This window comes from Carcharhinus amblyrhynchos, chromosome 1 (assembly GCF_965287045.1).
Source record: "Carcharhinus amblyrhynchos chromosome 1, sCarAmb.v2.hapA, whole genome shotgun sequence".
In the NCBI taxonomy this organism is placed as follows: Eukaryota; Metazoa; Chordata; class Chondrichthyes; order Carcharhiniformes; family Carcharhinidae; genus Carcharhinus; species Carcharhinus amblyrhynchos.
This window is the reverse complement of record NC_137324.1, coordinates 138,675,223-138,698,976: the sequence shown is the minus strand read 5'-3', so window position 1 is coordinate 138,698,976 and position 23,754 is coordinate 138,675,223. Positions and strand designations below refer to the sequence as shown.

The window sequence follows — 23,754 nt, the reverse complement described above, 5'->3', positions numbered from 1 at the left end:
ACTTACCATCAGCCATATCTGGAAGAATGATGATGCGAGAAGTGGGATATTGTTTGCCAACCTGACCACCCATGGACATGCTGAGTGTGATGCTGAAGCTCTCTTCCTCTTCATAAAGTGAATCATCAATGATGACAATGCGACAGAACTTTTCAGTCTCCTCTTTGTCAAATCGGATGATGCTGGTATGATCCTCTGGTCGGGAGATGAAGTCTGAATAGGACAAGATGGTACTTGGAATAGTGCCAGTGGCAGTGCCTGCAGGATAGGTGTAAATATGTTAAACACATCATTTCTCCAGGGAAAATCTGAATTTCCCTTCTTCACATAAACAACAACTTGCATTTTCTCAGTGAAGGCTGCAGAAATTCATAAGAACATAAGAACATAAGAAATAGGAGCAGGAGTAGGCCATCTAGCCCTTCGAGCCTGCCCCGCCATTCAATAAGATCATGGCTGATCTGTTGTGGCTCAGTTCCACATTCCCGCCCTCTCCCCATAACCCTTAATCCCCTCGCTTATCAAGAACCCATCAACCCGCTTCTTAAAAATATTTAGCGAGGCAGCCTCCACCACTTCAACGGGCAGAGAATTCCAGAGATTCACCACCCTTTGAGTGAAGAAGTTCCTCCTCAACTCCGTTCTAAACCGCCTCCCCTTTATCTTGAGGCTGTGCCCCCTAGTCCTACTGTCTTTTTTGAGCGGGAAGAGTCTCTCCACCTCTATCCTATCCATCCCATTCATCATCTTATACGTCTCAATGAGATCTCCCCTCATTCTTCTAAACTCTAACGAGTACAAGCCTAGTTTATTCAGCCTCTCCTCATAGCTCAATCCCCTCAACTCCGGTATCAGCCTAGTAAACCTCCTCTGCACTCCCTCCAGGGCCAAAATATCCTTGCGCAGGTGCGGCGCCCAAAACTGCACACAGTACTCCAGCTGCGGCCTCACCAATGCCCTATACAGCTGCAGCAAGACCTCCCTACTTTTATATTCAATCCCCCTCGCTATGAAGGCCAGCATCCCATTTGCCTTCCTGACCACCTGCTGCACCTGCAAGCTGGGTTTTTGCGACTCATGCACAAGGACCCCGAGGTCCCTCTGCGCCGTCGCCTGTCGCAGTTTTTCGCCACGTAAGTAATAGTCCTTCCTACCATTCTTCCTACCAAAGTGGACCACCTCACACTTGCCAACATTAAATTCCATTTGCCATTTCCCGGCCCATTGGCCCAGCCTATCCAGATCCTTCTGCAGACTCTCCACACCCTCCGCACAATTTGCCTTTCCCCCAATCTTGGTGTCATCAGCAAATTTCGACACCCTGCACTCGGTTCCCTCCTCCAGATCATCTATATAAATGGTAAATAGCTGAGGCCCCAGCACCGACCCCTGGGGCACTCCACTAGTCACCAACCGCCAATCCGAATAGCACCCATTGACCCCCACTCTCTGCCTCCTATTTGACAACCAATCCTCTATCCACGCTAACACCCTACCCCCAACTCCATGTCCCCTGACCTTCTGCAATAACCTCTTGTGAGGTACCTTGTCAAACGCCTTCTGAAAATCCAGAAAGACCACATCCACCGGCTCTCCTCTATCCACTGCCCTAGACACATCCTCATAGAACTCCAGTAAATTCTGACTGGAGTGCGGTCACTGTTGTAACATAGGAATGAACGGATGTGAATGGGAAAGATTCTGGGCCATTCAGGAGAAGCATGGAGCCCCACTGTTTTCTTCCTATTTATTAAAGTCCTTGGGCATAATTGTAATATTTTAGTGATATAAAGCACTTTACTGGATTTGTGATGCTTCTGATAAAGAAAACAATGCATGGATTTACAGAATCAAGGAATACTACAGTGCAGGAGAGGTCCTTTGGCCCATCCAATCTGTACCAATGCACAAAATGCCCTGACCAGCCCACCTAATTGCCAGTACTTGGCCCATAGCCTTGAATGTTATGGTGTGCCAAGTACTCATGCAAGTACTTCTTCAAGGACATGAGGCATCCTGCCTCCACCACCCTCCCAGCCAGAGCATTCCATATCGTCACCACCCACCTTCTGAGTAAAGAAGTTTTTCCTCAAATCCCCCCCCTAAGCTTCCCACCCCTCACTTTTAATTTATGTACCCTTGTAAGTGACCGTTCAACTAAGGGGAACAGGTACTCCCTATCCACCCTGTCCATGACCCTCATAACCTCGAATACCTCAATCAGGTCGCCCCTCATGTCTGCTCCAATGAAAACAGTCCAAGCCTATCCAACCTCTCTTCATAACTTAAATGTTCCAACTCAGGCAGCATCCTGGTAAATCTCCTATGCATTCCCTTTAGTGCATTCACATCCTTCCTATAATGTGGTGACCAGAAATGCACACAGTACTCCAGCTGTGGCCACACCAAAGTTCTACACAACTCCATCATGACCTCTCTTCTTTTATAATTTGTAACCCCATTGATAAAGGCGAGGTTGCCACATGCCTTTTTCACCACCCTATTTACCTGTCTTTCCGCCTTCAGAGACCTATGAACAAACATGCCCTTTTGTTCTTCGGAACTTCCCAGTGTCAGACCTTTCATAGGATACTTCCTTGTCAAATTACTCCTCCCAAAGCGCATCACTTCACACTTTTCAGGGTTAAATTCCATCTGCCAGTTATCGGCCCATTTGAACATCTCGCCTATGTCTTCCTGTAAACCAAGACACTCAACCTCACTGTTAACCACCCGGCCAATCTTTGTGTCGTCGGCAAACTTACTGATCCTACCTGCAAAATAGTCATCTATGTCTTTTATATAAATGACGAACACTTGGGGGCCCAGCACGGATCCCTGTGGTACACCACTGGTCACTGGCCTCTAGTCACTAAAGCAGCCATCTGTCACCACGCACTGTCTCCCACCGCTAAGCCAATTATAAATCCACCTTTGTCAGATCACCCTGTATCCCAGGTGCATTTGCCTTCTTAATAAGTCTCCCATGTGGGACTTTGTTAAAGGCTTTGCTGAAATCCATGTAAACTACATCAACTGCATATCATCTACACACTTGGTTATGTGCTCAAAAAATTCAATCAAATTTGTTAGGCATGACCTCCTTCTGACAAAACCATGCTGACTATCCCTGATCAACCCTTCCCTCTCCAAATCAGGATTTAGATATTCACTTATTTATTACAATTAAACAGCTCCGCCTTGAGGATTTTCCTTGACTGGTTGATGCTCTAACTAGGAAGCTGAAAAACAAAATCCTTTTTTATTGAAAGAGCTTCTATCTCACTGAGGAAAAGTCAGCACCATCCACATCTAACAACCTACTCTGTAAACTCTGTTCACAGCTTGACAGATATGACAAATTCCACTACAAATCCTGAAAGAAGTGATGCTGCAATGTGTATTTTGTTCTCGGGACTTTTTCAGTCTTTTACGCTTTACCTTTTATAAAGACAAGACTAAAGGAGGAAAATAACTATGTAAGGGGTTATGATCAACATGGAACAATGTTCAATTTCTTTATCCATAAGCCAGATAAAATTTGCGTGAAAAGACCATTAAAAAGCTGCCAATGTAAATATATTCCTTTGTACTCTGAAATACTGACATTCATTAGGATGTAATGCTTTTCTATTTGTTGTATCACTTGAAGTATTTAATGTACCTCACACCTGTAGCATTGTATATGTTATATTTCAAATGGGTGATCAGCAATGCTGCAGCAGTCATGAAAAGCTTCAGTTAAAATGGATATGGTGTGAGAGTTGTCATGCTCGCTGTGACTGCCCTCTTCCACATGATAAATTGGCTTGAAGGGAGGTTGGTATTTGGGTTTATTGTAAGAAGTTTCATTTTAACATTATTTCGAGCTGGGTGTGACACAGGATCATGTAACCCAATCAGTGCCATTTTGGAATAGCCTCCTCTTCCCAAACCTTCCTCTCAATGGTCAACCAACCCAGTACCCAACTGTGTGGGTGGTTTCAGAATAATCTGGGACTAAAAGGTTAATGAATTAGAGTAGATTAATTTAGACTAAAGTCATAAAATGCTTGGAATATATGTTACAAAAATACCTTTTTGCTTAGAGACTCATAACAAAGAGCAAAGAAAATTACAGCATAGGAACAGGCTGTTCTGCACTCCAAGACTGCACCAAATGTGGTACCCGACTGAACTAAAACTCCCGACCCTTCTGGGAACCATATCCCTCCATTACTCAGTAATGTGACTCATTGCAATTTGGCAGCATGAATAGAGCAGTAGCTGGGCACTCAGTCTTTCTGATCTAAAGCTCAGTGTTCTGACTGGTTTGGCGACAGGTACATGACAGGAACAAGAGGGGTCCCAGCCTCCTCCCACCCCTGGCAGTCTGAGTCTAACTGGTGGAACATTAAACATTCCCAGTCCACAGTGATTAGAGAGCAGAGGGCCGGGAACAGTGGGCAGGCAGTGTTGAACAAAATTCAAAAGTGATTACTAACTAGGCCAAAAGAATTCACCCTGTCCCGAGAAAGATAAGACAGCTGAGGCAGCAGGAGGGTTTGATTTGATTTGATTATATAACCACTGTTGGAAGATTTAAACATGTAGTTTTGAATATTCTGTATTAAAAAGCATATACCTTAGTCAGTGGCACAGTGCTCTAGGTATGATGGGACGTAGTCAAGTAAAAAGAACCACATTCTTTGGAACAATACAGTACTGAGTGCAGCTCTTATCAGTGTGGACTCCAGATTGTCCTAGCAATCCCAGACACTTAATGAATAGGGCATACAGTTTCCCGATAAGAAGTTGCTAGAAGTCTGTGAGAAAAACTTTCAAAGCCCATGAACTCACATAGTCCCAAACTGTCAGAGAGTAAATGTTATTGGCCATGGTAAATAACCCATGCTAGTAATGATTGACTCACACCCTGCTAGAGTGAGCAAAGAGGGCGGGCAAGTGACTTTTCAAAATTGTATAACTGTAATACTGAAAGTGATGTGCTTTTAGAGTAGATTAGATCCCCACCAAAACTGCTCTCCCTCGCCAGGTCTGGGAAATAAAGGAACGTCATTAACCAGAATACTGTCGTTGCGAGTCTTTGTATTAGCTGAACCACAGTTAAGTGTAGTCATGCGAAAGCCAGCTTAAAGTTTCATGTTTGAAGAAAAGTTCTAACACTTACACTCCCAGTCACTGGGTGATCCTTTCAGTCATTGGCTGATCTTCTCAATCCATAACCCTCCTTCTCATAGCTTACCACTGTTACCCTGCAATGTGAAATTGCTCTCGATCCAAAGATCCTCATCCTGCCTCTCACTGCCATTCTCGCTGACCTCGGAAAATAGGGGTGGGACAGGGAGCAGCAGGGTCAACCAGCAATCAAGGAGCTGAGTGGGAGAGGTTTGGAGAGGAAGAGAAGGGGACTGGGAAAGGGAGAGGTGAGGAGAGGAAGGGAACAGGAGTGGGAGAGGGAGAGTTGAGTAAAGGTGAAGAGTGGAGAGGCAAAGAGAGGGAAAGGGAAGAGGGAGAGGAGGAGGAGTGGGAGAAGAAAAGGAAAGGTGAGATGGGGAGAGGTGAGATGAGAAGAGGTGAAGAGAGCAGAGGGAGAGGGAGTGTAGAAGAGTGGAGTGTGAGCGGGGAGAGCGGGGAGAAAAGTGGAGTGGAAGAGAGGGAGAGGGGAGAAAAATGGAGAGGGAGAGGAGAGGACAGGAGCAAGGAGGGCCGGGGACTGGAGGATTGGTGAGTGACACAAGTGGCATGTAAAAGGTAAGTCCAATTGGTTTATTCCTTTTGTATTTTTAAATTATTATATTCTTTAAATTATTTCATTTCCAAATAGGAATTTAGTAATTAGTATTTCCGCTTGCAAGCTATCATGTTTCAATTTTTTTTCTGATTGAGTAAATTCTTACAGAACCAAACTACATTTTTCACATTGGCTATAATGGAAAAATCTGATTCATTTAACATGGCCTTGGTAAGGTTGCACTTTTCAATTACACAGTGGGCACTTACTGTAAAAGAAATTTTGAAGATGGAACATGCCATCGATGTTCTGGTACGTAACTGTCCTAAAAACAAATCAATCATTGGATTGGAAAGATGGAGGCGAGAAACTCTGAGGGAAAGACAAAACAAAGTGGATCTGAGGAAGTCCAACTCATCAATGTCAAGTGGTGAGTCAAACGGAGGAGGTTTAGCAGCCTGACACTGTGGGGCAGGAAGCAAACTCTCCCTGAGATTTTGTATGACACTTAGAAAAATGCTTTCCCCAATGATCCACTGCTACCTAAGGAGTTTGGATGACCTTTAGCCCTGTGACTTTCTGAAGATCATTGTTGGGAGATGAAGCTGCCTTGCTGTGACAAACAGAAGCATTAAAAGGTATTACATTTTCAGATGGAAGGCCAGTTAGAACTTAAAAATCATAACCAGAACAAACATCAGCCTCTGTTTCTGTGTCCTAGCAAAACTACAGGACGTCTATACTAATAATGTACAAAGGAAAGATAGCTCTGATATGTAATGTATTCACCATGTTCCAAAGCAAACCTCTGTTCAGTTATTTAGCTGCTCAGTAGCCTTCATGAAACCTGTACTTTTGTGGAACTTGCATTACAAAGACATTGTCAGTAGATTAACTTTCTGGACCAGACACCTCTGGTATCGAGGTACACTCCTTCAGCCCTCCTGTGATTTTAATGGAACCCAATTTCAAACATGCAAAGACTAAATGCTTTTCTTCAGCTGCAAAAAAAGCTTCAAAAAAATCAAGGACATCTTACCTATGATTTAAAAGCATTGGGGCTGAAATTCTGTGGCTGTTACCACAAAAGGCCAATGCACCCTCCCCCAGAGAATTCCAACTAATGACAGAAAACCCTCACAATCTTACCAAATGATACTGGTACAATAATTCTGTGTTTTACACTGCCCTGCTTTGAAGCTGTTTTGTTTTAAAGCCATTTTTGTTTTTGGTCCGTATTCCCCTACTTAAGTCAAGATTTCCACTCTCGAGGCATTGCTATCATCGCTGTCTTTTCCCCTCTCTTCCACTGTTCACAAATGTAAAAGTCTCAACTGAATTCCCTTTAGAAAGTCCCTCTCAGTCCATCTATACCAGATGTACTGAAGAAATAGCAAACAGGTGGAGGAGAACCTATTTTCGATCTGGAAGCAGTGATTCACCACAGCTCCCATTTGATCTTTTATTTCAATGATTTGCTATCTGTGTGCTCTTGGGATGTTGGATACTTGACTGCACATGCTCATGAATGTTGTCAAGATCAAATTATTTGATGAGAAATATCTTCATGCAGATCTCCACTGAATTCCACAGGAGCTTTTCCCCTAACTTCTCATTTACTTTTGATTCACCTTCCACATCACTCCTGGATGATTAATTAGATTTTTGAAAAAAAATCCTCGATATAATCCTCATTTTCCTTTACAAGACAATTTGCATTATCAGTATTTGTCCACATAACAATCCCTGTACTTCAGATGTTTTGATGATGTTCTAGAAATGTAAGTATTTGTAATTACCTTGCTGTGTGAAGCAGATGACCATGAGTTCTTCACTCAAATCACCAGCCCTCCTCACAGGAATGAGCACTTCACCAATATCCTCCTCAATTCTATACTCTGACAGGGGAATGTACACTGTTGATTCTGTTGAAAAGGAAAAAGTGTGATTGGATGTCAGTATTGAACAACATTAAGTTCTTCACTGGTCACTCGTTTAATCTAATATATTTGGGGAGGGGGATTGAAGTGTCATTCCATCATGAAGCAGTTGCAAAAGACAAAGGTAAGTGATTCTCTTTTAAACGCAGCCAATTCAAGTGAAGGCTAAAAATTATATTCAAAATCCTTCCAGCCTGAGGGCTGTGGGCTAGCTGTGAGGTGCCAAAGCTGGGAAAACAGCAGAGATTGGTATCAGAACATTTCAGGCGCGCGCACAGCAAACCCCGCATCAGGCGCGCGCACAGCAAACCCCGCATCAGGCGCGCGCACAGCAAACCCCGCATCAGGCGCGCGCACAGCAAACCCCGCATCAGGCGCGCGCACAGCAAACCCTGCATCAGGCGCGCGCACAGCAAACCCCGCATCAGGCGCGCGCACAGCAAACCCCGCATCAGGCGCGCGCACAGCAAACCCCGCATCAGGCGCGCGCACAGCAAACCCCGCATCAGGCGCGCGCACAGCAAACCCCGCATCAGGCGCGCGCACAACAAGACTGCATCATTCACGCGCACAACAAACTCTGCATCAAGCACACGCACAACAAGACTGCATCAAGCACACGCACAACTGGCAAATGGAATTTAATGTTGGCAAGTGTGAGGTTGTCCACTTTGGTAAGAATAATGGTAGGAAGGACTATTATTTACGTGGCGAAAAACTGCAGCAGGCGACGGTGCAGAGGGACCTCAGGGTCCTTGTGCATGAGTCGCAAAAACTCAGCCTGCAGGTGCAGCAGGTGGTCAGGAAGGCGAATGGGATGCTGGCCTTCATAGCGAGGGGGATTGAATATAAAAGTAGGGAGGTCTTGCTGCAGCTGTACAGGGCACTGGTGAGGCCGCAGCTGGAGTACTGTGTGCAGTTTTGGTCGCCGTACTTACACAAGGATATTTTGGCCTCGGGGGGAGTGCAGAGGAGGTTTACTAGGCTGATTCCGGAGTTGAGGGGGTTGAGCTATGAGGAGAGGCTGAATAAACTAGGCTTGTACTCGTTAGAGTTTAGAAGAATGAGGGGAGATCTCATTGAGACGTATAAGATGATGAATGGGATGGATAGGATAGAGGTGGAGAGACTCTTCCCACTCAGAAAGGACAGTAGGACTAGGGGGCACAGCCTCAAGATAAAGGGGGGGCGGTCTAGAACGGAGTTGAGGAGGAACTTCTTCACTCAAAGGGTGGTGAATCTCTGGAATTCTCTGCCCGTTGAAGTGGTGGAGGCTGCCTCGCTAAATATTTTGAAGACGCGGGTTGATGGGTTTTTGATAAGAGAGGGGATTAAGGGTTATGGGGAGAGGGCGGGAAAGTGGAACTGAGCCACGACAGATCAGCCATGATCTTATTGAATGGCGGGGCAGGCTCGAAGGGCTAGATGGCCTACTCCTGCTCCTATTTCTTATGTTCTTAACAAGACTGCATCAGGCACGCGCACAACAAGACTGCATCAGGCACGCGCACAACAAGACTGCACCAGGCACGCGCACAACAAGACTGCATCAGGCACGCGCACAACAAGACTGCATCAGGCACGCGCACAACAAGACTGCATCAGGCACGCGCACAACAAGACTGCATCAGGCACGTGCACAACAAGACTGCATCAGGCACGCGCACAACAAGACTGCATCAGGCACGCGCACAACAAGACTGCATCAGGCACGCGCACAACAAGACTGCACCAGGCACGCGCACAACAAGACTGCATCAGGCACGCGCACAACAAGACTGCATCAGGCACGCGCACAACAAGACTGCATCAGGCACGCGCACAACAAGACTGCATCAGACATGCACATATTGAAACATATAAGATGATTAGAGGTTTAAATAGGGTGGACAGTGATAGCCTTTTTCCTCGGATGGAGAAAGCTAGCACGAGGGGGCATGGCTTTAAGTTAAGGGGTGGTAGATATAGGACGGATGTCAGAGGTAGGTTCTTTACCCAGAGGGTGATGAGAGATTGGAATGCCCTGCCTGCTGCAGTTGTAGATGCACCTAGTTTGGGGGCGTTTAAGAGATCCGTGGATAGGTTTATGGATGGAAAGGGATTGGTTTAGGTTAGAGGGTCATTGCTTTTTAATTGGTCGGCGCAACATCGTGGGCCGAAGGGCCTGTTCTGAGCTGTAATGTTCTATGTTCTATAACAAAACTGCATTATTCACAAACAACAAAACTGCATTAGATGCACACAACAAAGCTGCATTAGACACACATGCATCAAAACTGCATCAGACACTCACTCTACACTGAGAACTTATAATGTGAGGTTGTAATGAGCACTCACTTTCACAGCCTGTATAATCATTCTCATTGTTAGACTTTATGGACATTTACAGTCTCATGGAAATGAGAACACACCTTCCCCCACTTGCTGAGACTACTGAACCTACATATCGTACTTACTGAATGAAAAATCATGCAGAGCAAATTGCAAGCAAACAATTCCAAATACCGCTTTTTTGCTCCTGCACGTTTGATGGTTATTTGCTTTGTCTCCTCTTACACTTCTTTCCAACTATGTCCTTCCATTTCATCGTGTTCACACTATTGGCTTCATTGATGATCTTATCACTTTTTTCTCATTGACTTCATCTCAGTAACGCAAAACAGCAAGTCCCTCACCTGCCAGTCCTCCATCTCCTTCTCTAATGATCCAAATGTGGTTGGAAATGTCATCTCCGAGGAGAAGGCAAGCCATAAATGCCATAAAAGACTGAATCGCAAGCTAGTCTCTGAGTGAAGAATTCAGTACTCTGAACATGTTATAAAGTTAGTTTCAAACAAACTAGTGAACTCCATAACAAGGTCATTTTAATCAAATCTGCCTTCATGCAATTCTTACCATCAGCCGGATCAATGATCTCAACTGTCGCAACTTCTGGGAACTCCAGAGCAGCCATGACAGGGTCAGACAGAACAATCTGGAATGTTTCAGAGGCCTCAAATTGTTTATCAGCAAGTATCTTTACTCTCCAGGTAGCAGTAGACTGGCCCGGGTTGAACTGGACCTGTTTTTGGGACTTCCCTCTGAAATCTTTATCCTTTTCTGCACTGCCATCCTTGGTGGAAATACCTGGAAGGGGTAAATGAAACTGAAGCCATTCTTTATTACATGAGTCTGATTTCATTACAATTTTTAGCTCTTATATCCATTTTTAAAATATAAACATTTTAACTTGTAATGGTGTTTCTAAACACCATGAGATAAAGCAGGGTGGGTGACCCACTCCACCAAATTCATCCTCAAATATGAGAAAAGAATGTAAAGCCACTCCCTGCCTCCTCACCTTCATTCTCCAGCCCCTGGTCAACCTACTTGTCATATGATGAGTCTCAGGGCCCAATTTTACCATCGAGTTGCGCCCATTTTTGGGCATGAAAACTTGGTAAAGTCAGGCATGAGGTGAGTAGCGTGATCTGCGACCACCTCCACGCCGGTTCCCCCTTTACCAAGGGGGCAGGGGGAGACATTATCCAGCCCAGGAGGGATGTGGCAGGGGAGCAGCATTCTATCATTTTTTTTTTGCATGTGCACAGTTGTAGCTCTGTTCAGAGTGCAGGGTTCCAGGGGCATTAAAACCCCGCCCATAAGCTTGTGCAGCGCAATTCAAAATCGCTGATATTTTTGCAGGCAGAATGCGTATAGGGGCACCTCAGACAGGTCTAAAAGTCAATCTGAAACTCCTAGTTTCAAGTCCGTCCAGCACTTAGAATCAAAATGGTAAAATAGATGTGTTGAGTATAGGGCTAACGGGAAGACTTTGAATAGTGTGGAGGAGCAGAGGGATCTAGGTGTATGTGTACATAGATCCCTGAAAGTTGGGAATCAAGTAGATAAGGTTGTTAAGAAGGCATACAGTGTCTTGGCGTTTATTGGTAGGGGGATTGAATTTAGGAGTCGTAGCGTTATGTTGCAACTGTACACAACTCTGGTGCGGCCGCACTTGGAGTATTGTGTGCAGTTCTGGTCCCCACATTACAGGAAGGATGTGGAGGCTTTGGAGAGGGTGCAGAGGAGGTTTACCAGGATGTTGCCTGGTATGGAGGGGAGATCCTATGAGGAGAGGCTGAGGGATTTGGGGTTGTTTTCGCTGGAAAGAAGGCGGCTAAGAGGGGATCTGATTGAAACATATAAGATGATTAGAGGTTTAGATAGGGTGGATAGTGATAGCCTTTTTCCTCTGATGGAAAAATCTAGCACGAGGGGGCATGGCTTTAAACCAAGGGGGGGTAGTTATAGGACAGATGTCAGGGGTAGGTTCTTTACCCAGAGGGTGGTGAAGGATTGGAATGCCCTGCCTGCTGCAGTTGTAAATGTGCCTAGTCTGGGGGCGTTTAAGAGTTAGATCGGTTTATGGACGAAAAGGGATTGGTTTAGGTTAGTGGGTCATTGTTGTTGTTTTTTTTTAACTGGTTGGCGCAACATCGTGGGCCGAAGGGCCTGTTCTGCGCTGTAATGTTCTATGTTCTATGTTCTATGTTCTAAACAGGGCCCTTGGAGTATTATAGTACTATGCACTGTGTGCCTATGTGTCAGAGGGTGAAGAAAACATTTGTGACTGTTTATATTATTTCAAGATGTTTGCTCTGCTAGGTTTTGTGCATGTTCCCAGTTATAGGAATTGTTAACTTCATGACTGAAATAAGAAAATGAGGAAGATGTTATCTAAGACTGCTCGGTTAAAGAAAATACCTTAGAAAACATGCATTATTTACCTAAGTTGGCTCAAACCAGCAACATTTCTGTAAACAGGCACTTCCATAGACTTAATTAATGAACACAAAAAGGATTAGAATTGTTCAGCAGCCTCATGACTGCAGCTAACTCTTACATATCTCCTGCACAGGAGAGTTCCCCCTCCTGGAGTGATTCTCACTCTGAGTTCCAATTGGTCCCCCAGACCAGCTGACCCTTCATCTGCTGTGTTGCCCTTAAAGGGACACTCACCACAATGCCTTGTGTTCTTCATTGCTGCAATATGAATAAGTACCACCCACACCTATAATACCACAATAAAGAACAACACAGCACAGGAAATAGACCCTTCAGTCCAACAAGCCCGTGCTGCCATTTTAACAATCAGTGACTACCTCATCTACCTTCTTCTACCCATGACTTTTCTCTACGCCAGATTTGAGGAGGTCTAATTTAGGGACAATTTGTTAACACCAAATCTTGCTTCAAATGGACGTAAGCTTGAACCGAGGAATATGTGGAGAGAAATGATCTGCCACCTGGTAGCTTTGAGGGTAGAAAGATTGATGTGAAAGTGTCCCAAATTCTGACACTTGGCCCAAATAACATTCCAGTGGCATTATCCACAGAAGGCAAGTTTTATTTGTTTGAATTAGGGATGCAGATGGTGGGGGAGATAGAAGGTAAATCAGCTGGGTTCAATAACGAGCAGGTGATTCAATCTCCAGATTACCTACCGTTCACGTGTGAAGATAAATATTGACACCGCTACCTTTGGTAGCATCTTATTCCAATAATCAATTTAATTATGTATTCACTATCTTATTCCAAGCTCAGCCAAAGTGATTAAAGCAAAAGAAACTTGGGTTTGAAAGCAATTCTCTAGCCATAATCCATTTTTGTCAGAATAATCTGAGGCATTAATTTGTCTTTAAAATCCAGTTGTTTCTTTCATACATTGGTTAATCCCCATCATCTTTGTGATTCTTTTTAAAGCGTATTAAAAAAAATTTGAGCATCAGTCAAAGGAAGGGAGGCGATGGTCGTGTGATATTATCGCTAGACTATTAATCCAGAAACTCGGCTAATATTCTGGGGACCCGGGTTCGAATACCTCCACAGGAAATTGTGGAATTTGAATTCAATAAAAAAATCTGGAATTTAGAATCTACTGGTGACCATGAAACCATTGTCGATTGTCAGAAAAACCCATCTGGTTCAGTGATGTCCATTATACAGTCAGTAAATGGTCGAACCCTTGGAAGCACTGATAGGCAGAGAGCACTGGGCTACATGTCCACTGATTGCTAAAAGTGGCAATGCAGGTGAATAAGGCAATCAAGAAGGTACGCTTGCCTTCATCAGTCAGGGCACTGAGTATAAAAATTCACAGGTCATGCAGGCCTCATTTAGAATATTGTGTACAATTCTGGTCACCACATTACCAGAAGGATGTGGATGCTTTGGAGCAGGTACAGATGAGATTTACGAGGATGTTGCCTGGTCTGAAGTGTATTAGCTATGAGAAGAGATTGGATAAACTCGGTTTGTTCTCACTGGAATGACGGAGGTTGAGGAATGACCTGATTGAAGCTTACAAGACGATGAGTGGCATGCACAGAGTGGATAGTCAGATGCTCTTTCCTAAGGGTATAAAAGTCAAGTACTAGGGGACATAGGTTTAAGGTGCTTGGGGAAAAGTTGAGATGTACGAGGCAAGTTGTTTTCCACAGAAAGTGGTGAATGTTTGGAGCTCGCTGCCCGAGGAGATGGTGGAAACAGGTACGATAGCGGCACTTAAGGGGCAACTAGACGAATACATGAATAGGATAGGAATGGAAGGATACATATGGTTTTATTTTAGGCAGGCATCATGATTAGCGCAGGTTTTGAGGGCCGAAGGGACAGCTCCTGTGCTTTACTTTTCTTTGCTATTTACCATTTATATAGATGATCTGGAGGAGGGAACCGAGTGCAGGGTGTCGAAATTTGCTGATGACACCAAGATTGGTGGAATGGCAAATTGCGCGGACGGTGTGGAGAGTCTGCAGAAGGATCTAGATAGGCTGGGCGAATGGGCCAGGAACTGGCAAATGGAATTTAATGTTGGCAAGGGTGAGGTGGTCCACTTTGGTAGGAAGAATGGTAGGAAGGACTATTACTTACGTGGCGAAAAACTGCAGCAGGCGACGGTGCAGAGGGACCTCGGGGTCCTTGTGCATGAGTCGCAAAAACCCAGCTTGCAGGTGCAGCAGGTGGTCAGGAAGGCGAATGGGATGCTGGCCTTCATAGCGAGGGGGATTGAATATAAAAGTAGGGAGGTCTTGCTGTGGCTGTATAGGGCATTGGTGAGGCCGCAGCTGGAGTACTGTGTGCAGTTTTGGGCGCCGCACCTGCGCAAGGATATTTTGGCCCTGGAGGGAGTGCAGAGGAGGTTTACTAGGCTGATACCGGAGTTGAGGGGATTGAGCTATGAGGAGAGGCTGAATAAACTAGGCTTGTACTCGTTAGAGTTTAGAAGAATGAGGGGAGATCTCATTGAGACGTATAAGATGATGAATGGGATGGATAGGATAGAGGTGGAGAGACTCTTCTCGCTCAAAAAAGACAGTAGGACTAGGGGGCACAGCCTCAAGATAAAGGGGAGGCGGTTTAGAACGGAGTTGAGGAGGAACTTCTTCACTCAAAGGGTGGTGAATCTCTGGAATTCTCTGCCCGTTGAAGTGGTGGAGGCTGCCTCGCTAAATATTTTTAAGAAGCGGGTTGATGGGTTCTTGATAAGAGAGGGGATTAAGGGTTATGGGGAGAGGGCGGGAAAGTGGAACTGAGCCACGGCAGATCAGCCATGATCTTATTGAATGGCGGGGCAGGCTCGAAGGGCTGGATGGCCTACTCCTGCTCCTATTTCTTATGTTCTTATGTCCTTTAGGGAAGGAAATCTGATGATCTTGTCTGGTCTGGCCTACACGTGACTCCAGAGCTACAGCCATGTAGTTGACTCTTAACTGCCTTCCAAAGACAACTAGGGATGGACAATAAATGCTGGCCAGACAGCAATTTACATGTCTGAAGAATGAATGAAAAAAATTAATAATATTGTTAGATTTGCAGTTACTATCATTCAATTATAAATAAAAGGCAGAACCTCACAGAAATTACCTTTCCTGGACACAACTACAGACCTGCTGATAATGGAGTTAAATAAAGTCTCATGTTTCCAACCTTTATCCTGGTAATTCTATTTTCTTTTTTCTGGCAGTTGACATATTACAAAATGCACAATAGTCAAAATGGAGCACTGATGTTTTTCTTTGGACAATGTTTGAAAAGTGTTATTAAATTCTTTCTTCATGCAAAGAAACATTAGGATGACTAATTGAGACACTCACAGTGAGAGGCAAAGTGGTAGTAATTACATAGAACACTACAGCACAAACAGGCCCTTCGGCCCATAAGTTGCGCCGATCATATCCATACCTACCAGGCCGTAGAACTATCTATAACTCCCAATCCCATTAAATCCCATGTACTCATCCAGAAGTCTTCTAAAAGACCCCAGCCAGTTTGCCTCTACCACCACCGACGGCAGCCGATTCCACTCACTCACCACCCTCTGAGTGAAAAACTTACCCCTAACATCTCCTCTGTACTTGCTTGCCAGCACCTTAAACCTGCGTCCTCTCGTAGCAACCATTTCAGCCCTGGGAAATAGCCTCCGAGAATCCACCCTATCTATGCCTCTCAACGTCTTATAAACCTCTATCAGGCTGCCTCTCAACCTTCGTCTCTCCAGGTAGAAGAGACCTAGCTCCCTCAACCTATCTTCATAAGGCATGCTTCCCAATTCAGGTAATGATTGAGTGAGTACAAATACTTATCGCATGCTTTGGTCTGGTCACACACTCCTGGTGGAACACCAACAATCTTTGGGGTTCCTGCCGTGAAGCAGCAGTGATACGTTAATAAATATAAATAAATAAAAATCCAGGCACATGCTTACTGATGAACGATGTTTCTCCCAAATATCCTCTTCGTTTCAGTGTCACTTCCAGAAACCGGGAGTCCTCATCCACCAAATAATATTCTCTCTCCAAGGAAATCCAAGCCCAATTCAGACGGAATGACTGACTTTTCAGTTTATTTCCTCCTGTGGCGATGTGAGATAATCATGTTAAATAAGATAAATAAAGGTTGCATCCTTTGTTAAATGAGATGAATAAGACAGTCACATGCATTGGCTGCACATACTGCAATAGCAGTCAATCTAGCAACACACAGTATCTTACAAACAGGATGAACTACAAACAGGGTCGTAGCATCTTTGATTTCATGCTCAAAAGTGTTTTTTACTCAATTATCTCAGTATCTACCTTGTGGATGGCTCACTGAATAGTTTCTTTACACATTGACTGGAATGCTGTGATATTTCACTGCATTGTCTGCAGATGCACATTTCTATCGTAATACAACAATAACTTACACATATAAAACACTTTTAGTGTTGACAAAGGGCCCAATTTTACCGACAATTTGTGCCTGTTTTCAGATGCAAAATCGTGGTAAAATCAGGTGTGAGGCCTTTATCGTGATCTGCACCCGAGTCCAAGCAAATCGCAACTTCACCGATACCCGCGAATGGCGGCTAAAAATTGATAAAGAGATGTTGGGAAAGGTAACTATGCTTAAAGTTGATAAATCAGATGCACCCAAGGAAATTGTGGGTGGAATTTGCAGAAGCATTGGCCATAATCTTCCAATCCTACTTAAATATAGGGGTGATGCTAAAGGGCTGGAAAATTGTAAATGTCACACTTGTGTTCAAGAAAGGGTGTAAGGATAAGCCTAGCAACTACAAGCCAATAAGCTAAACCTCAGGGATAGGAAAACTCTTAGATACAATAATTCAGGATAAAGTTCACAGTCACAATCTGTGGGGCGTAAGTAGGCATAGTGATTAGCACCAGTGCCTCACAGTGCTAGGGACCTGGGTTCAATTCCCAGTTTGCATCAGTGTTTGTGTGGAGCCTGAATGTTCCGCCTGTGCCTGCGTGGGTTTCCACCAGGAATTCTGGTTTCCTCCCACAGTCCAAAAGTGTGCTGGGTAGTGCATTGGCCATGCAATATTTTCCCTCAGTGTACCCGAACAGGTGCCAGAGTGTGGCGACTGGGGGATTTTCACAGTAACTTCACTGCAGTTTAATGTAAGCCAACTTGTGAGACTAACAGATAAATTTAAACTTTAAAACAAATGTGGATTAATTCAGAAATGCCAGCATGGCTTAAGGGCAAATTCTATTTAACTAACTTGCTTGGATTTTTTAATGAGGTAACAAAGAGGCAAGATTAGAGTAATGTGATTGATGTGTGTACGTAGAATTTCAAAAGGAATTTAATAGTGTCACTTAACAGGCTTGTCAGCAAAGTTAAAGCACGTGGAATAAGAGGGGTGGTAGTAGAATGGATAAGAAGCTGAATGTGGGACAGAGAATTGGGGTGAGTGGTTGGTTCCCAGATTGGGAGAATATACACAGTCAGGTTCCCCAGGGGCTGTGAGAGGATCCCTGTTTTTCTTCCTGCATATTAATGAACTAGATTTGTATGTGCAGGGCACAAATTCGAAATTTGAAGGCGACGTAAAACTTGGAATATGGTGAACTGTGAGATGGTGATAGACATAAAGAAAAAGAAGTACATGTTTAGCCTCAAAGGGAGAATTGCATCCAGCAACCTTTGAAAATGTTGAAAGGAGATTTGGGTAGAGAGAATTTAAAATAACAATCATAATAATTAGTCCAGAATAAGTAGAAAAAAGGTAGAGTACAGAAGGGTTGAGAACAAAGAATAAGATGAATGAAAAAGAACCAAAGCAGATATGAGGAGAAACAATGAGTGATTAGGATCTGGATTACACCGCCTGAGGTTTAATTGAGGCTTTCAAAAGGGAACTAGCTAATTATCTGAAGAGAAAAGCTTTGTAGGGCTAATGGTAAAAGGCAGGGGAGTGGGACTATATGATTTTCCCTTGCATAAAACCAGTATGGATACAATAGGCCAAATGGTCCCATTAAAGCCGTAAGTATTCAATGATTCTATATCACATGATGCTTTATAGTCAAATAATTCATTCTGAAATGTAGTTATTGTTTTCTTATTCAGCAGCCAACTTGTACACTGCAGGATCCCACAAACAGCACCAAAACTAATGATCAGTTAATCCTGTTTTGGTGATGTTGATTGAGGGGTAAATGAGACACCAGGTATACACTCCCACCTTTCCTCACAGGTGTGGAATCATTTAAGTCCAACAGAGAAGAGGAAGCTTAACATCTCATCAGAAAGACAGCACCTCTGAAAATGCAGCGTTCACAGTACTGCATCGGCAGCCTGCATCATATCCACAAGTTCTAGATTTGGATTTAAACTCACAGGCATTGTCTCAGAAGTGAGAATTGTTTCCACACTGAGGGTGGATTTTCCATCCCACCCTACGTGGCATATTTCCCACTGGCAGAGGTGGCTTGCATTGGCCGCTGGCAGGATATTCCTGTCCCGCCAATCCCTACAATGTTTTGGGAGGCTTGCCCATCCGGCCCCCAGGAAACCTGCCGCGGGGTCTCCTCAACCGGACTGAAAGATCCTGCTGGCAGGAATGGCTGGAAAATCGTGCTCTGAGTAAAAGCTGAGTTTGATCCTGTCTTAACATCCTGTCTGCCTGTTGTGATTGATACTGACAATCTTATTTGACTATTTGATGTCATTCTGGCTAACATCCTTTTCCAATAACACCACCACCAAGTCCAGATTGTCGTTCATTTCATTATTGTTTGGAATCTTCCTGAATAACTGCTGCCTTTGCCTGCATAGCAACAGTATGTACACGTCAAAATAATTCACTGTATTTCAGACATTTCTGAAAGACATTTATTTGAACCACCCAAGCATACGCTAGCATTATGGTAAGAATGTTGCCATTTTTATTAAATGCGGGGTTATTTATTGAATGCCTTGAAACCATGCCATGTGATATCAGCAATAAACTCTGTCAACACATTTGTATTGAATTCTTCTGTCTATAATTTTATCAACAGTATTAACTTGTTTCAGGAGCTGTTTTAAATAAAATCTCAATAATTTGAAATATTTTTTTTTCTACCGTGTTTTAGAATTTTACTTTGGCCAGAGCAGTTTTAAGTTTTTGATAAGATAATCTCAGTCACATTTTCTTGTTTCTCATAGTGGGTTTTGGTCAGCTGGACTGGAAGTAATATTGCTACAAAATAAGGTCTGTAAATGTCATAATCACATTCTGACAACCTAACACCATGTGACCTTTCCCCAAAGGCCAGCTTGAAGCAGTCTGACCATCAAAGGCTGCGAAACCTCGCACCAGTGGGCACAGAGGCAAAGGCCAGAACTGGCAATGACCTGACCTCGTGAAGAATCTGTTAGAGGAAGTGGAGTGTGAGAAACACTGCAAAATGAGCCATTCTACTGTTGTTGCTGCTTCACTGTTCTTGATTTGTGCTTTCTCTCCAGTCACTGATGCACTAACATAAACATCCAACTCTTTTTTTAAGATAAATAGACTGCTAAACTGTGCCATGCCTGTCTCAAGTTACAAATGTATTTGCTGCACTTTTATTGTCTGTGATGTGACACTGAGCCCGTGTTGAGACACAAAAAAACGCTGCTGTCTTTCCAGATCTAACCATCCCAGTCACAAAACTCAATCATTTTGATTTGAAAATTAGCCAATTCCACCTCATTTCACTTCAAAAGACAAATGCAGCTCCATTGCTCCTGGGTTGGCAAAGTGTTAGAAAAAATGATTTACACTGATGTAGCACCTTTCCAACCGTCAAAATGTCCAAAAGCCAACAAAATACTTTTATGAGGAGTAGCCACTGTTAGAAAACTGGAAATGCATCAATCAATTTGTGCACAGCAAGATCCCAAAAACAGAAACTAGTTAATGACCAGATTATTTGTGCTTGGGTGTCCTGGGATCTTTTCCATCCACCTGAGGGGGATGACAGGGCCTCAGTTCAATGTCTTACCTCAAGTCAGTACAGCATTCCCTCAATTCTGCACTTGGATGGTAGCCACAATCTTGCGCTCAAGTTAATTGATTTGGACTTCAGACTCAGAGGTGGGAATGCTCCCACTGAGCCATGGCTGAAACATAGCTTCATAAATCTCACTCTAAACATTTTCCCAATGCTACAGCTTTGAATCTCACTTTTCTTTGCTTATGTATTGCCATTTTTCCTGAATCGTCTAGATCGCCAATAACTAGTCCTAGCCCCTCCATGCCAAGCTATAGTTAAGAAAGTCTGCCAACGCCTCTACTTTCTCAGAATTTGGCATGTCCGCTCTCACCAACTTTTACAAATGCACCTTACAAAGCATCCTTTCTGAATGTATCACAGCTTGGTATGACTCCTGCTCAGTCCAAGACCACAATAAGCTACAAAGGGTTGCAAATGTAGCCAATCCATCACACAAATCAGCCTCCCATCCATTGACTCCATCTGCGCTTCCAGTTGCCTCAGAAATCGGGTGGCACGGTGGCACATTGCTGCCTCACAGCGCCAGGGACCCGGATTCAATTCCTGGCCTGAGTCACTGTCTATGTGGTGTTTGTATATTCTCCCCATGTCTGCATGGGTTTCTTCCGGGTGCTTCGATTTCCTCCTACAGTCCAAAGATGTGCAGATTGGGTGCACTGGCCATGCTAAATTGCCCCTTAGTGTCAGAGGGACTAGCTAGGGTAAACACATGTGGTTACAGGAATAGGGTCTGAGTGGGAATGTGTCAGTGTAGACTTGATGGGCCAAATGGCCTCCTTCTGCACTGTAGGGGTCTATGATTCTATGGTAAAAGCAGCCAGCAAAGTCAAGGACCCCACAAATCCAGGATATACTCTCTTCCACCTTCTTCCATCAGTAAAAAGATGCAGAAGTCTGATAATGCATACAACTGACTCAAGAACAACCTCTTCCTTGCTGCTAATATACTTTCAAATGGACCTGCCATAATTTAAGCTTATTTTTCTCCACACCCTATCTGTGACTACAATGTTATATTCTGCACTCTCTTCTTTCCTTCTCCCCATGTACTCTATGAACGGTATGTTTTGTCAATATAGCACACAAGAAATAATACTTTTCAACGTATCTCAATACATGTGACAACAATCAATCAAATCAAATTGAATCTCAGGCTGTCATGCATCATTACTTCAGGGAGGTCACCATGGCCTGTATTAAAAGGAAGGTGAACTTCATTATCTTTACTCGAAGCAAAGAGAAGCAGGAGTAGCAGGGACATGGTTTTCCCAGGATAATGGACTTCCCAAGGACTTAGAAAGCTGTCAGATGTACACATGTTGTTCAGTGGGTACTACATGTCAACCATGAGTTGTACAGAACCGCACAGGATTTCACTTCCTGAATGTATAGTTGCAGGTGATCATGATGCTGGTAAATGCCCCCTACCCTGGCAGCAGTCACAGAGTGTGGTATTTAACACAGGTAGCAGCAGTCATAGATCATAGAATCATACAGTTCAGAAGGAGCCCATTTAGCCCATCGAGTCTGCACCAACCACAATCTCAACCAGAACCCCTCCGCATAACCCCAAACATTATCCAGCTAGTCTCCCAGACACTAAGGGTCAATTTAGCATGGCCAATCAACCTAACCAGCACATCTTTGGACTGTGGGAGGAAACTGGAGCAGCCGGAGGGAATCCATGCAGACATAGGGAGAACAGACAGTGACCCAAGCCGAGAATCAAACCCGGGTCCCTGGCGCTGTGAGACAGCAGTACTAACCATCGTGCCACCATGCCACTGTCTTACTCATCAGCTGGAGAGCTGGTGAGAGCCTGATGGCGCATCTTTTTGGGAATGTGCGCGGCATCAAATGTCCACCACGTTCCTAAAACAAGAGCCATGCTACAGCTGGGATTGTGTTAAAGCAGATCATCAGCACCCTCAAACACCAGCTAGCTTGACCACACGGGGAGGGAGAGGGAGCAGTGCTCTACGGCACTCAGCAAATTCCTGACTCTTGGCAATTTGCTAACCTGGCAATCATGAGGATGCAGTTGGTGTCACGAGTACTTCGACAACCGTTCTTTAGAAAGAGCAGCAATAGAAGGGCGGCATGGTGGCACAGTAGTTAGCACTGTTGCTTCATAGTGCCAGGGACCCGGGTTCAATTCCGGCTTCAGGTGAGTGTCTCTGTGGAGTTCCCACATTCTCCCTGTGTCTGCATGCATTTCCTCTGGGTGCTCTGGTTTCCTCCCACAGTCAATAACGTCAATTAGTCTAAAAATCAGGGCTAGGATCTAATTCCCGTTGGAGAGGCCGGCAGCATTGTTCTGAGCGAGCCACTGCGCATGCACTGATCTATCAGTGCCAATATCAGCACATACGCAGTGGCCCCTGTCTGCCAGCAGCTGATTAATCGCTGGCCAGGCCCGTGACCCCTGCAATGTCGGCCCTCCACCACAGCTACCAAAAATGCCACTGGAGTGAAATACTCCTCCAACAGCCCCCCCTCACTGATTACCCTCAGTGGCCTCACCCCCCAATCAGGCCCTGCCCCTATTAGGCCCTGCTCCCTTACACTGCCCTATGCTTGGTGGGCACTTTGCTCCTTGGGCAGTGCCAGGGAGCACAGGCTGGGACTGCCAGGTTGCCAATTGCCTAAGGGGCACCCCTCGGAGCCCGACCCTCTGGTGGGCCCCAATTGTCCCCTTCACTCCCGCAGGTTCAGGCCGCTAGCTCCCCAAAAGTGGAGAGTTACCATAAATGCCACTGGAGTGAAATACTCCTGGCGCGGGTGGGGGGAGAGAGACTAGAGGACCCGGAGATTTCAGTCCTGCATCCATTGATTATATTTAATTAGATTTGCATGATCCTTTGCATGCCTAATGCAGCTCCACGCCTATTTCCAGTGGGGAGTTTATGGATATTCGGTGCTGAGAGACATGCTAGGGGCCAGATGTCCAGTGCAGATCGCACTAATCCAGTCCCACTGAAAACTTCTGGACTGAAAATTAGTGCAACGGGATGAGAGAATCATTCCCAGGATTTTAACTATCCTCTCACTACAGACTTTAACTGAGTTAAAAGTTCTCACTGGACAAAATGATGACAAGCTGTCCACATTTAAAACAGATCTAGGAATGTAAATACAAATTTTGTCAAGAGTCTGGCCTCAATCTGGTCTTCATATATTGTAAAAGTCTAATTGGGAGTTGTTTTATTCAGATTTGAAAAGGCAGGGTTACATCTGATGGGCTCAAAATTACCTGAGGAAC

The 23,754-nt window shown here is 44.5% G+C and overlaps 1 protein-coding gene across 1 annotated transcript in view; it reads right to left on the bottom strand.

The window, feature by feature from the left end:
* The window catches only part of frem3 (Fras1 related extracellular matrix 3), a 170,715-nt gene that overhangs the window by 96,861 nt on the left and 50,100 nt on the right, over nt 1-23,754 (bottom strand). The window contains exons 3-6 of the mRNA XM_080199655.1: nt 16,424-16,570; nt 10,570-10,800; nt 7,534-7,659; nt 7-258 (exon numbers count right to left, since the gene is read on the bottom strand). Coding sequence (XP_080055781.1) covers nt 7-258; nt 7,534-7,659; nt 10,570-10,800; nt 16,424-16,570 — 756 coding nt within the window. The remainder of the gene's footprint in view (nt 1-6; nt 259-7,533; nt 7,660-10,569; nt 10,801-16,423; nt 16,571-23,754) is intronic.